Source organism: Callorhinus ursinus, unplaced genomic scaffold (assembly GCF_003265705.2).
Source record: "Callorhinus ursinus isolate GAN/ISIS: 27379988/994484 unplaced genomic scaffold, GSC_fseal_2.0 scaffold61, whole genome shotgun sequence".
Lineage (NCBI taxonomy): Eukaryota > Metazoa > Chordata > Mammalia > Carnivora > Otariidae > Callorhinus > Callorhinus ursinus.
The window spans coordinates 8,846,095-8,860,572 of NW_027397123.1; the positions used below are offsets into that span (position 1 = coordinate 8,846,095).

Genomic DNA, 14,478 nt, shown 5'->3' on the forward strand with positions numbered 1-14,478 from the left:
ATTGAGAGTCACATGAAACATGAACCTGCTCACATTTCATTTGTTACCAGACTTGCGCACTGCTACAGTATATGCTAACTAAAATGTTATATATAATTATATATATTTGGTCTTCATTTACTCAAACATTTATTAAGTGCCTATAATATGCCAAACACAGTAGGAGGTGCTGTGGATTAAAAAAAAAAAAAAAAAATGAAAACATGCCCCTTGGCCTTAAAGAATTTTCAGTCTAACAGGGAAAGAATCTTGCAAAACAAACCAGAAGCAAGTTATTCACACATCTGCTTCAATTAGTATCTGTCCTTAGTGAATCCAACCTTTTACTGATCTCCTGAATTCCTTACCAAACCAACAGAGAGAAGTCCACATGAATAAAACTTCCCCTGAAATTATTTGTAAAATGGATCACTTTGGCCAAATTAGCAGAAGGTGGAGGGTTGAGGGGGAATGGTTAATTCTTTGGCCAAGTACTTGCATTTCAAGTTTTAACCTGGACTGAATGTATAATGAAAAGTGAATGTCCATCATGGAAATGTTGACAGACTTACACTACCAGTAGATGCAACTACAACACTGCATTTATTGAAAATTAATGAAGTCCCTGAATTTTTATTTATAAAGTGGATATTATTAGTTTTAGATTATTTTCTGCAAGCCAATAGTCAGAATTTAATAAGATCATGTGTACAGATTATACTGATTTTCACTCTTATCCACTGCTTGCAGCCTATGTGCATTTAAACCAAAAAACATTTGATATACACTAACTATAAATTATTTCCTTGGAGATCTCTCAGGCATGAAGAAAAAGCCTCTTAAAATAAATTTAAAATATTATATGCTTGATGGTGTATAACCAAAGGTTTAATCTCACCACTAAAGGGGCAGTTACCATGATTTTGCAATAACCCTGCAGACAATAATCAAGACAGCTCCTGTTGTTCTCTGAGTAAAATCTTCGTAAACACAGCATGGATATATTGTAATTTGATATCTGTAAGATCAACAGCTATACCTCATGACAACTCATAGGATTTTATTCACCATTAAATTGAGTGTTTTCCTCAGAAGACTTAGGAAAGTGTATTATTTACCAAGCATTGTCCTATTAACTAAAGATTAGCACATTAAAATAGATATGCTTTATTTCTCTCTACACTCTAAAAGAAGTTCAGTCCATAAAGAAAGCTCTGGGATGTAGGCAATTAATTAGATTTTTCAAACTTCAGGGAAATGTGGATATTTCCATTATTATTTTAAAACAACTGATTCCAATTATTATTCTACTACAAATATAAGGATATTCCCCAAATAGAGCTCTCTGTGATTAGCCAGGTTCAAAAACGTCTCAGTCTCCACCTCATAATGCTATTAATATTATTCTAATTTGAAAAAAAGAAAAGAAAGGAAAAAAGAAGGCAATTAGAATAAACACAAATGGTGATACAATTTCAGGGAATCAGGGAACACGTAATTCAGTAAACAGTGAAGGACAATATAAATTGGTATCAAAACCATTCAAAATGGAGATTACTAGAAGAATTCAATTATGGGTTACAAAAAAATAATACACACTTTATTTAAATACAAAGAGATGACCCCATCAGTATTTCAGAAATAATATAAAACCATCTTTCACTCACCAATGCTGGATTTTCTCTTGGCAGTTAGTGACCACCTGTCATGAAAACAGATAACTACTCATGAAAAAACAGGGCTATACATAAAGCTACAAAATCAGTGTATCAGAAAACGAGAACAGTGGCTTTACAGATTTAATAGCATCTCAGTATACATTTTTATTTGTCAAATGCACAGAGATGTGACTGTTAGTTTTTAAGCAGCACACTTTATCATAACCCTCTAATGCAGGCTGATAACTGCAGAACAAATTACAGCCTTCCGATTCATACTTTGCTACAAAACCCGCTTCATAACTATTAGGTGACATATGATATAAGATAACTAGTATTCTGTACAATCTACAGACCTGCTTTCAATGTTACATATTTTGTAGAATACGCAAATGTTATAAATAACAAAAAACCGATGCAACACCCACGTTTCACCACTAAAAAAAAAAAAATGACAGTAGTAAAAATATTTTATTTTGTCAGTATATCTCCAAATGTTTTCACCTGTAATTTTTATTCTGACGCATTAAAAATGAGTTCAGTGATATTTTTCTACTAACATTTTCAAGAAGAAATACTTGGGATAAAGAGATGCTCTGAACAGCCCATTTGTTCCCTCAGTGAATTATGATAAAATTTTAAGCACTTGATAGCCAGTTTAAACTATGTTTATAATACTAAAACAATAAAATTAAGTACAAAAGTTATTTGCTTTCCTTAAAGGTATTTCAGCAGATTCCCAAAATGCTGGGTGAAAAAAACACTAACCAATGAGGAAAAGAAACACCTGATTGGCAATTTAAAAAATAACACTGTTTTCAAAGATTACTAATTGTTTTTAAATTGCCCATTAATAAAAATTTTAAACAATAATCTCAAATATTGTAGCACCACTTCAGAGACAGAGAAATTAAGGGATACAAGCCAAAATGCTCAACACAAGGCCATGGGAAAAGAGAGCAGCATTATCTGGATGGAAACATACTGCTTTAGTTCACCACTCTAAACATCAATATTGTCTCTTGTCTCTCTTGCTCAATGTTTCACCCAAAAATCACAAGACTTTTTTCGGGGGGGGGGGCACTGTCACTAAATTCCTATTATAACATTTAATTCCTGGAATAAATGTCCTCCTTTGGTACATTTGAAATACTAAGGCAGCAATCCTGTACCAAAATACATGCTGTAATCAGATACCCAACCATACTACACATTAACTCAGCATAAAAAGTCCGTTTTAGAATGAAGATCTCTCAGTAAGTATCAATCACATAGCGACACTTAATAACAGTGGTAATATATAATAGAGTACTGACTTTACATCTGGAAGAACCAGGCAAAAACTACATCAATCCACTTTACTGTTTCTGATTTGGCAGTAATTATAAAATAGACAAACAGAATTAAATGTAAAGTGAAAAAGAAAAAAATCTTCATGAAATCCTTTTCATAAAGTTCCTCTTTAACAACCCCATTAAAAGATGAGACCCAAAAAACAGTCAGGATGCTTTCCAATCCCAATGCATGTGTTTCCAAGCATGAAGTGAGCCAAAAGCACAAAAAGAAAAGCCCTGCAAACCATAAGAGCAGAATGTTCATTAACCTCTACATGATAATCCTTTCGTAGCTGCATATTAACTAGTTACATATTCATAATCATTTACATTATTTAAAGGACCTTCGATGAAATTTTCTAAGCAATATCCATTAGTGACAGTGTTAAAGGTTACAGAAGATAGTCTACTTAATGTTTCCAGGAAGCCTTTTTAATTAGTAAATATGTAAATTTGGCACATATGCTTTTTATGTTTAAAAAACAAGTCCCTAGTAGAATGGCACATGTTCTTGCCATCACCCCCCCCAGTCTAGTCTCCACATTGTTTTAGCTATCTTCCCCCCCCGCACCATCCCCCTCGCCCCCTTTCTTTCTTAAAATAGTCTCCCCAAGAACAGACACCCAAGGATAAAACAACAAAAATCCATTTCATAATTTATAACAGAAATTTTAATCACTAAAATACTGTCTTACACTAAAGTCTTATAATGGTTTAGAACAACAGAGACGTCCAGTTAGGCAAAATCAAAGGTATAGGCTCCATATTTCAAGAGCCAGAGAAATAAAGGAAAAGGTGAGAGAGGCAGGTATGATAATACCTAGAACAGCCTCTAACAGGACTACAGTTATCTTTGTTTACGTGTGTTATATAACCCACTTACTTTCAAAAACCATTTAAACCCAAACAGTTGTGCTGATATTTTGAGAGATCATTCCAGTTTTCTTCTCTTTTAAAACAAGTTATTCAAAAGAAAATATTGGTAAATTTCTAGAACTTTAGCTGCCAAGGAAAATTTTAGAAGAAAAATCTGATGATTCTAAGTTGAATCTGAATGGGTTAAAAAAAAATCTAATTTTTTCTGTTAAGTTAAATAAACCCAAATAATCTTACTTCTTCTGAAAATGGACTCAGATTCCTTTAAGTATTAAATAAATAAAATGAACCTGGTTCTATAAGAAACTCTTGAAAAACAAAGCAAAACAAAGCAAAACAACGGAAAAACATTTCATTATTTTGTTGTCCTTCACAGAAGCTTTTTTAATAAGATGGCTATGGAACAACAATAATAGTTTTTTAAGTTAAACCTGCGAAAGCATGCAACTGTTACTCCTGAAAAAAAAAATCTTATTGAATCATTTTTATAAAAAAAATAAAATTTGTTAGTAGGCTTCAACAATTAAAATAATTGACCTAGTAAATTCTTTAATGTGATATCATCACATTTAGAGCCAGGAATTTATAAATAAAATATGTGCTTATGCAGTAGTACAGCATTAAGTCCACAGTAAAGAAGGACTGTGAGTTGATTTACCACTTTTTAAGATACACTCTATCATTAAGAGTCTTTACCAACAACCCAGTAGTTAGAAAGTCCACGGTGCGCTTTGTAATTCAAAACTGCCCTTACCCTAAGAGTAGTAACAATGGTATATGCCAAGACTTCATTGGATGAAAATCAGTAAAGGTAGGTTTTTAACCTCTCTTTAAAGAGAGGAAACCTGTGCTCAAAACTGAAGTATCTTACCCAATATTATGCAACCGCCCAGGAACTGGTAAGAAAAAAATCAGTTTTAGAACTACGTCTATTTAACCAGGCTTATCTAATCTCAAAGCCCATACTCACTGGAGAAGACTACTTCCAACCATCATGCATCTTATTGGGTGACAGAAGAAAAGCAGCTATTTGTATCTTTGGTCTTTCTTTTTTTAAAACACTGACTGCAGCTGCCACTTCTCCACTTCATCCACAAACCCACACTCACACACAAAGAAGACCATACCAATGTTAGTAAAAGCAAATAAGCTTAAATTCACCAACTGGCTAATAAAAACCTTCATTTCTTCCAATAGCTCCTGGCCCTTTTTGGGTCAAGTGACTAAGTATAAACAGATTTCCCAAGCCCCATTTCTTGTGTGCATTGAGGGGCGGGGGAGGAGAACGCTAGGCTTCTAATTACTATCATATCTCATCATATTTTTGAGGCACTTATGACTGAGTTAGATGCCCAGGAAGACAGTGGTAGACAACAAACCCAACAACCTCTTTTTCTTTCTATCAGTGTCCAGCTATCATACAAGCAAATTTTGTTGCAAAAGGGTAAATATTTGATAAATTTTAAAGCCAACAAACTATATGGAATATGGGATTATCATTCCTTTGCTGTTTTTCCTCAGAAGAAACTTTCTAAAACTTATTTTATAAAGGAAGGAAGGAATGATTTAACATGTATTAAGATCTCCATTACTTATTTCCATTAGTGCTATTTATTTTGGTAAGAGACCACAAGGGGGCATCAACCCATGAGTTTTCTCGGTTAAGTACAGTGCCACATTAAAATTAGACTGGAACAGAAAGCCTAAAAGGGTAAGCTTAAGTCTCAATGACACTTCTCTCAAAAATGTTCTATTTCACTTCTAAACCCCCCCTAACTGTATTTCGATTTCAAATTCTCCCTCTATGGATTCATATACAGAATAATAATCTGAGGACTGTATTAATCAGAGCTGTCTAAATTTATAGTTTGCTTCTCGTTAGACTGTCTGACAGATTGTACAATTTTGGGTTTTAAAGCTGCTGAATCAAAAAGAGTAAGGTATCAGTGGTGGCTAAAACCAATGGATAGTACACACACACTGTTATCTGACAATTACTTAAAAGGTTGAAAATAATTTCTTCAAAGACATATTTGTCAGTTAACTACACAGATGTATAAAAGTCATTAGCAAAGTATACAAAACGCATACTTCAACAAAATTAGTAAGATATTAGGGGCACCTGGGTGGCTCAGAAGCCTCTGCCTTCAGCTCAGTTCAGATCTCTGCGTCCTGAGATGGAGCTGGCATCAGACTCCCTCCTCAGCGGGGAGTCTGCTTCTCTCCCCCCACACCCCCCCCCGTCCCTCCCCACAGCTCGTTCTCTCTCTCAAATGAATAAATAAAATCTTTAAAAAAAAATTAGTAAAATACTACAAGTCTTCTTAATAAGCCTCTTTGCAAAGAAGGAAGGAATTGACTACAGGTTCTTAAAAAGAAAACTGCAATAAACAGTAATAAACTGCAATGAACTGAGTATTTCTACATAAAAATTTTAAATAAATTTGCGTTCTAAATATGATGAAAATCAAAAATCCCAAAACTACCAAAAGTTTAACTCCAATTATATAGAGCCACTTGTTAAAACACTCAAAATGTCCTTATTCAAAAATGTAGTTAGGATGGAATCAAAATGATCATCTTTAATCCTTATTTTTACATTAATCCAGTTTTTCTCCTACACAGGCTTCTAGTGCACTTCTCACATTCGAACCCAGTCTCTTTATACACAAACATTAGATTACGTCTAACATGCTTTGGTATTGTACATTCCACTCCCTTCATGATTCTACCTACAAATTAGGGCTCTTTTTTTTTCTTTCAGTTATTACTCATAACAACAAATATAAAGACACAGTTTTCTCATAATGGAAATATTAGAGATTGGTAACATATACATCCAGCAATATGTCTAAAAATAAAGACCCTGATGTTAGGAGGGTTCTGTTTTTAGGATTATTTGAATTAGGAATCCAGGAAACTCTAACTATACTGGCTGAAAGCTCAGTGAGTTATGGGTCATGTCTACTTTAATTACCAATGTATTCATCCGCCATATAGTAAGCATGCAACAAGTCCTTTTAAAGAAGTACAGATCTACCATCACCTAGCCAAAAACCTCAAGAGCAGATATGTTTCTCAATTTAGAAATTTGCATAACTTGGGGGCGGAGCAAGATGGCGGAGGAGTAGGAGACCTGTGTTTCATCTGGTCTCAGGAATTCAGCTGAATAGGGATCAAACCATTCTGAACACCTACGAACTCAACAGACCAAAGAAGAGAGTAGCAACAATTCTCTGAACAGAGAAGCGACCACTTACTAGAAGGCAGGAGGTGCGGAGAAGTGAATCCAAGGCGATATTCGGGAGGATAGACGGTGGGGGAGGGGGCCTCTGTCCCCTGCTTCTGGCAAGTGATAGAGCCCCGGAGCACAAAATCGGAACTTTTAGAAGTCGGTTCCACTGAGGGACGTCACTCCAGTGGCTAAGCGGGAGGTGGAAACCTCTCGGTACAGTGTGGACTCAGGACCCTCGGGGTCACAGAAAGACCGGGGGTGCCTGAGTGCGGCAGAGCTCCCAGGTATCGGAGCAGGGAAGGCGGCTGCAGAGACGGAGCCGAGGCGTGAGGCGTGGGCTCGCAACTCGGGGTGGCCATAAGCTGTGATCCGCAGCCCAGTCGGGCCACTGCTCCTGCAGCAGGGACCCAACAAGCAGCAGAGCCGGGGAGACTCCCCTCCCTCCCCCAGGAGGAGCAGCGCGGGAGCACACCGCAGGGATCTGCTGGATTTGGAGACTCCACACGGGGTCGGGTGCCAGAGATGGAAACGCTGGGTCACAAGCCAGGTGAGCACGGAGTGCCGCCAGAGACCGGGGAGACGGGAGTGATTGACTGCTTTTCTCTGGGGGCGCACTGAGGAGCGGGGCCCCAAGTTCTCAGCTCCTCCGGGCAGAGAGTAGGAGGCCACCATTTTCACCCTGGTCCTCCAAAGCTGTGCTGAGAGCTTTGCAGGGAACAAAGGCTCCTGAGAGCAAACCCAAGCAGCTTACTCAGCCCAAACCAACAAGGGGGGGAGGCAATTCCGCCTCCGGCAAAGATATTTGGGAACCACGGCAACAAGCCCCTCCCCCAGAAGATAAGCATGAACAACCAACAACCCAAGACCAAGTTTACCGATCAAGGAGAACGGGAGAACTCCAGCGCTAGGGGAATACCGCACATAGAATTCATGGCTTTTTTTTTACCATGATTCATTAGTTTTTCAAACTTAATTTATTTAACTGTTTTTTTTTCTTTTTCCCTTTTTCAACCAACATCTTATCAATCCTTTAAAAAAATTTTTTATTTTTCATTTTTAGAGTCATACTTTATCCCTTCATAGTAGTTACCCTTATTTTTGGCATATGTATACATATATATATATATAAAGTTCTTCTCTCTTTAAAATTTTGATATACCTTCAAACAGATCAAAATATACCCTAAATCACTAGTGTATGGCTTTGTTCTAGTCTCCTGCCTGATCACAGTCTTTCCCATTTTTTCTTTTCTTTTTAAATCTTCTTTCTTCTTTCAAACAACTTATCAATTCTGTTTATAAAACCTTTTATAAGTTTCATCTTTACAATCATCTTCCATGCCTTCATTTATCAACCCTTATTTTGTACATATATAAGTCTTTCTTCCTTTAAAATTTCAGGAGGCACTTTCTTCTAACAGACCAAAATACACCCAAAATCTACTGTGTGGCACTGATCTATGCACTAGCCTGATCATATGTGATCATATTCTGTTTTTTTTGTTTTGTTCTCTTTTTGTTTTTATCTTTTTCTTTTTCTTTTTTCTTTTTCTCTTTCTTTTTCCTTTCTTTCCCTTTCTTTTCCCCTCGTTTCAGGTCTTTTCTGATTTGTATAGACTAATATTTGCTGGGGACATTGTTACCTGTTAGCATTTTGTTCTCTCATTTATCTGTTCTCCTCTGGACAAAATGACAAGACGAAAAAAATCACCTCAGCAAAAAGAACAAGAGGTAGTACTGTCTGCCAGGGACCTAATCAATACTGACATTAGTACGATGTCGGACCTAGAGTTCAGAATGATGACTTTAAAGATACTAGCTGGGCTTGAAAAAAGCGTGGAAGTTATTAGAGAAACCCGTTCTGGAGAAATAAAAGAACTAAAATCTAACCAAGTCGAAATCAAAAAGGCTATTAAGTGCAATCAAAAATGGGGGCACTAAATGCTAGGATAAATGAGGCAGAAGAGAGAATCAGTGATATAGAAGACCAAATGATAGAAAATAAAAAGCTTGAGAAAAAGAGAGAGAAACAACTACAGGATCACGAGGGCAGAATTCGAGAGATAAGCGATACAATAAGATGAACAACATTAGAATAATTGGGATCCCAGAAGAAGAAGAAAGAGAGGGGCAGAAGGAATATTGGAGCAAATTATAGCAGAGAACTTCCCTAATGTGGGGAAGGAAACAGGCATCAAAATCCAGGAGGCACAGAGAACCCCTCTCAAAATCAATAAAAATAGGTCAACACCCCGACATCTAATAGTAAAACTTACGAGTCTCAGAGACAAAGAGAAAATCCTGAAAGCAGCGCGGGAGAAGAGATATGTAACCTACAATGGTAGAAACATTAGATTGGCAACAAACCTATCCACAGAGACCTGGCAGGCCAGAAAGGACTGCCATCATATCTTTAGAGCCCTAAACGAGAAAAATATGCAGCCAAGAATACTATATCCAGCTAGGCTGCCACTGCAAACAGAAGGAGAGGTAAAAAGCTTCCAGAACAAACAAAAACTAAAGGAATTTGCAAACACGAAACCAGCCCTCCAAGAAATATTGAAAGGGGTCCTCTAAGCAAGGAGAGAGCCTAAAAGCAGCATAGATCAGAAAGGAACACAGACAATATACAGTCATAGTCACCTTACAGGCAATACAGTGGCACTAAATTCATACCTTTCAATAGTTACCCTGAATGTAAATGGGCTAAATGCCCCAATCAAAAGACACAGGCTATCAGATTGGATTAAAAAACAAGACCCATCCATATGCTGTCTGCAAGAGACTCATTTTAGACCCAAAGACACCCCCAGATTGAAAGTGAGGGGGTGGAAAACCATTTACCATGCTAATGGACACCAAAAGAAAGCTGGGGTGGCAATCCTTCTATCAGACAAATTAGATTTTAAAACAAAGACTGTAATAAGAGATGAAGAAGGACACTATATCTTACTTAAATTAAAGGGTCTATCCAACAAGAAGATCTAACAATTGTAAATATCTATGCCCCGAACATGGGAGCAGCCAATTTTATAAGGAAATTAATAACACAATCAAAGAAACACATTGACAACAATAAAATAATAGTGGGGGACTTCAACACCCCCCTGACTGAAATGGACAGATCATCTAAGCAAAAGATCAACAACGAAATAAAGACTTTAAATGACACACTGAACCAAATGGACTACACAGACATATTCAGAACACTCCATGCCAAAGCAACGGAATACACATTCTTCTCTAGTGCCCATGGAACATTCTCCAGAATTGATCACATCCTAGGTCACAAATCAGGTCTCAACCAATACCCAAAGATTGGGATTATTCCTTGCATATTTTCAGACCACAGTGCTTTGAAACTAGAACTCAATCACAAGAGGAAAGTCGGAAAGAACTCAAATACACGGAGGCTAAAGAGCATCCTACTGAAGAATGAATGGGTCAACCAGGAAATTAAAGAAGAATTAAAAAAATTCATGGAAACCAATGAAAATGAAAACACAACTGTTCAAAATCTTTGGGATACAGCAAAAGCAGTCCTAAGAGGAAAGTATATAGCAATACAAGCCTTTCTCAAGAAACAAATACACAACCTAACCCTACACCTAAAGGAGTTGGAGAAAAAACAGCAAATAAAGCCTAAACCCAGCAGGAGAAGAGAAATCATAAAGATCAGAGCAGAAATCAATGAACTAGAAACCAAAAGAACAGCAGAACAGATCAACGAAACTAGGAGCTGGTTCTTTGAAAGAATTAAAAAGATTGATAAACCCCTGGCCAGACTTATCAAAAAGAAAAGAGAAAGGACCCAAATCAACAAAATCATGAATGAAAGAGGAGAGATCACAACCAACACCAAAGAAATACAAACAATTATAAGAACATATTATGAGCAACTCTATGCCAGCAAATTAGATAACCTGCAAGAAATGGGTGCATTCCTAGAGATGTATCAACTACCAAACCTGAAACAGGAAGAAACAGAAAACCTGAACAGACCTATAACCACTAAGGAAATTGAAGCAGTCATCAAAAATCTCCCAAGAAACAAAAGCCCGGGGCCAGTTGGCTTCCCAGGGGAATTCTATCAAACATTTAAAGAAGAATTAATACCTATTCTCCTGAAACTGTTCCAAAAAATAGAAATGGAAGGAAAACTTCCAAACTCATTTTATGAGGCCACCATTACCTTGATCCCAAAACCAGACAAAGACCCCATCAAAAAGGAGAATTACAGACCAATACCCTTGATGAACGTGGATGCAAAAATTCTCAGCAAAATACTAGCCAATAGGATCCAACAGTACATTAAAAGGATTATTCACCATGACCAAGTGGGATTTATCCCCGGGCTGCAAGGTTGGTTCAACATCCGCAAATCAATCAACGTGATACGAAACATTAACAAAAAAGGAACAAGAGTCATATGATCCTCTCAATAGATGCAGAAAAAGCATTTGATAAAGTACAGCATCCTTTCTTGATCAAAACTCTTCAGAGTATAGGGATAGAGGATACATACCTCAATATCATAAAAGCCATCTATGAAAAACCTACAGCAAATATCATTCTCAATGGGGAAAAGCTGAGAGCTTTTCCCCTAAGGTCAGGAACGCGGCAGGGATGTCCACTATCACCACTGCTATTCAACGTAGTATTAGAAGTCCTAGCCACAGCAATCAGACAACAAAAAGAAATCAAAGGCATCCAAATCGGCAAAGAGGAAGTCAAACTCTCAACTCTTTGCAGATGATATGATACTGTATGTAGAAAACCCAAAAGATTCCACTCCAAAACTGCTAGAACTCATACAGGAATTCAGTAAAGTAGTAGGCTATAAAATCAATGCACAGAAATCAGTGGCATTCCTATACACCAACAACAAGACAGAAGAGAGACAAATCAAGGAGTCGATCCCATTTACAATTGCACCCAAAACCATAAGATACCTAGGAATAAATTTAACCAAAGAGACAAAGGATCTGTACTCAGAAAACTATAAAATACTCAGGAAAAAATTGAAGAAGACACAAAGAAATGGAAAAACGTTCCATGCTCATGGACTGGAAGAACCAACATTGTGAAGATGTCAATACTACCTAGAGCAATCTACACATTCAATGCAATCCCCATCAAAATACCATCCACTTTTTTCAAAGAAATGGAACAAATCATCCTAAAATTTGTATGGAACCAGAAGAGACCCCGAATAGCCAGAGGAATCTTGAAAAAGAAACGCAAAGCCGGCGGTATCACAATTCCAGACTTCCAGCTATATTACAAAGCTGTCATCATCAAGACAGTATGGTACTGGCACAAAAACAGACACAGAGATCAATGGAACAGGAGAGAAAGCCCACAAATGGACCCTCAACCCTATGGTCAATTAATCTTTGACAAAGCAGGAAAGAATGTCCAATGGAATAAAGACAGTCTCTTCAACAAATGGTGTTGGGAAAATTGGACAGCCACATGCAGAAGAATGAAACTGGACCATTTCCTTACACCACACACAAAAATAGACTCCAAATGGTTGAAAGACCTAAACGTGAGACAGGAGTCCATCCAAATCCTAAAGGAGAACACAGGTAGCAACCTCTTCGACCTCAGCCGCAGCAACTTCTTCCTAGAAACATCACCAAAGGCACGGGAAGCCCGGGCAAAAATGAACTATTGGGATTTCATCAAGATAAAAAGCTTTTGCACAGCAAAAGAAACAGTCCACAAAACCAAAAGACAACCGACAGAATGGGAGAAAATATTTGCAAATGACATATCAGATAAAGGGCTAGTATCCAAAATCTATAAAGAACTTATCAAACTCAACACCCAAAGAACAAATAATCCAATCAAGAAATGGGCAGAAGACATGAACAGACATTTCTCCAAAGAAGACATCCAAATGGCCAACAGGCACATGAAAAAGTGCTCAACATTGCTTGGCATCAGGGAAATCCAAATCAAAACGTTAATGAGATACCACCTCACACCAGTCAGAATGCCTAAAATTAACAAGTCAGGAAACGACAGATGTTGGCAGGGATGTGGAGAAAGGGGAACCATCCTACACTGTTGGTGGGAATGCAAGCTGGTGCAACCCCTCTGGAAAACAGTATGGAGGTTCCTCAAACAGGTGAAAATAGAGCTACCATACGATCCAGCAATTGCACTACTGGGTATTTACCACAAAGATACAAATGTAGGGATCCGAAGGGGTACGTGCACCCCAATGTTTATAGCAGCAATGTCCACAATAGCCAAACTGTGGAAAGAGCCAAAATGTCCATCAACAGATGAATGGATAAAGAAGAAGTGGTATATATACACAATGGAATATTATGCAGCCATCAAAAGGAATGAGATCTTGCCATTTGCAACGATGTGGATGGAACTGGAGGGTGTTATGCTGAGTGAAGTAAGTCAATCAGAGAAAGACATGTATCATATGACCTCGCTGATATGAGGAATTTTTAACCTCGGGAAACAAACTGAGTGTTGCTGGAGTGGTAGGGGGTGGAAGGGATAGGGTGGCTGGGTGACAGACATTGGGGAGTGTATGTGCTATGGTGAGCGCTGTGAATTATGCAAGACCGTTGAATCACAGATCAATACTTCTGAAACAAATAATGCAATATATGTTAAGAAAAAAAGAAGATAGCAGGAGGAGAAGAATGAAGGGGAGTAAGTCAGAGGGGGAGACGAACCATGAGAGACGATGGACTCTGAAAAACAAACTGAGGTTTCTAGAGGGGAGGGGTTTGGGGGGATGGGTTAGCCTGGTAATGGGTATTAAAAAGCCACGTTCTGCGTGGAGCACTGGGTGTTATGCACAAACAATGAATCATGGAACACTACATCAAAAACTAATGATGTATGGTGATTAACATAACAATAAAAAAAACTTAAAAAAAGAAATTTTCATAACTTAACAAAGTAATACAATACACATAACATCCATTATGAAACACCAACCCCCACTGAAACACCACTCTATCAAATACAGTAACACTGGCAATAAAACATATGAATATTCAAAGTAAGTGGAATAAGTGCCTCACTCAAATCAGTTCCAATCAGTTTGTCAACAAATGAATATGCCAAACACTTAGGAATAACTTTGTTTTCAATGCTTTTTAGACTTCTGAATTGCAGATTGGGGATTGTAACCCGTATTTATTTCTGAATGTGAAATAATGCTTGAATCGCAGTTTGCATACCCACTGTTTTACCAGAGATACCAATCATCTTGTCTCCTTCTCTTACATTTATATCATTGATCCATTCTGAATTAATTTTGTATATTGCCCATTGCCAAATTTAGGATGTTATCATCTGAAGATTCATAATCTGAGATTTAATTTATATTATCATTTTTACCATCTTTTACCACCATG

At 37.3% G+C, this 14,478-nt stretch overlaps 1 protein-coding gene across 1 annotated transcript in view; it reads right to left on the reverse strand.

Moving 5' to 3' along the window:
* Positions 1-14,478, reverse strand: part of URI1 (URI1 prefoldin like chaperone) — a 92,240-nt gene that overhangs the window by 55,917 nt on the left and 21,845 nt on the right. The window contains exon 2 of the mRNA XM_025854389.2: positions 1,647-1,681. Coding sequence (XP_025710174.1) covers positions 1,647-1,681 — 35 coding nt within the window. The remainder of the gene's footprint in view (positions 1-1,646; positions 1,682-14,478) is intronic.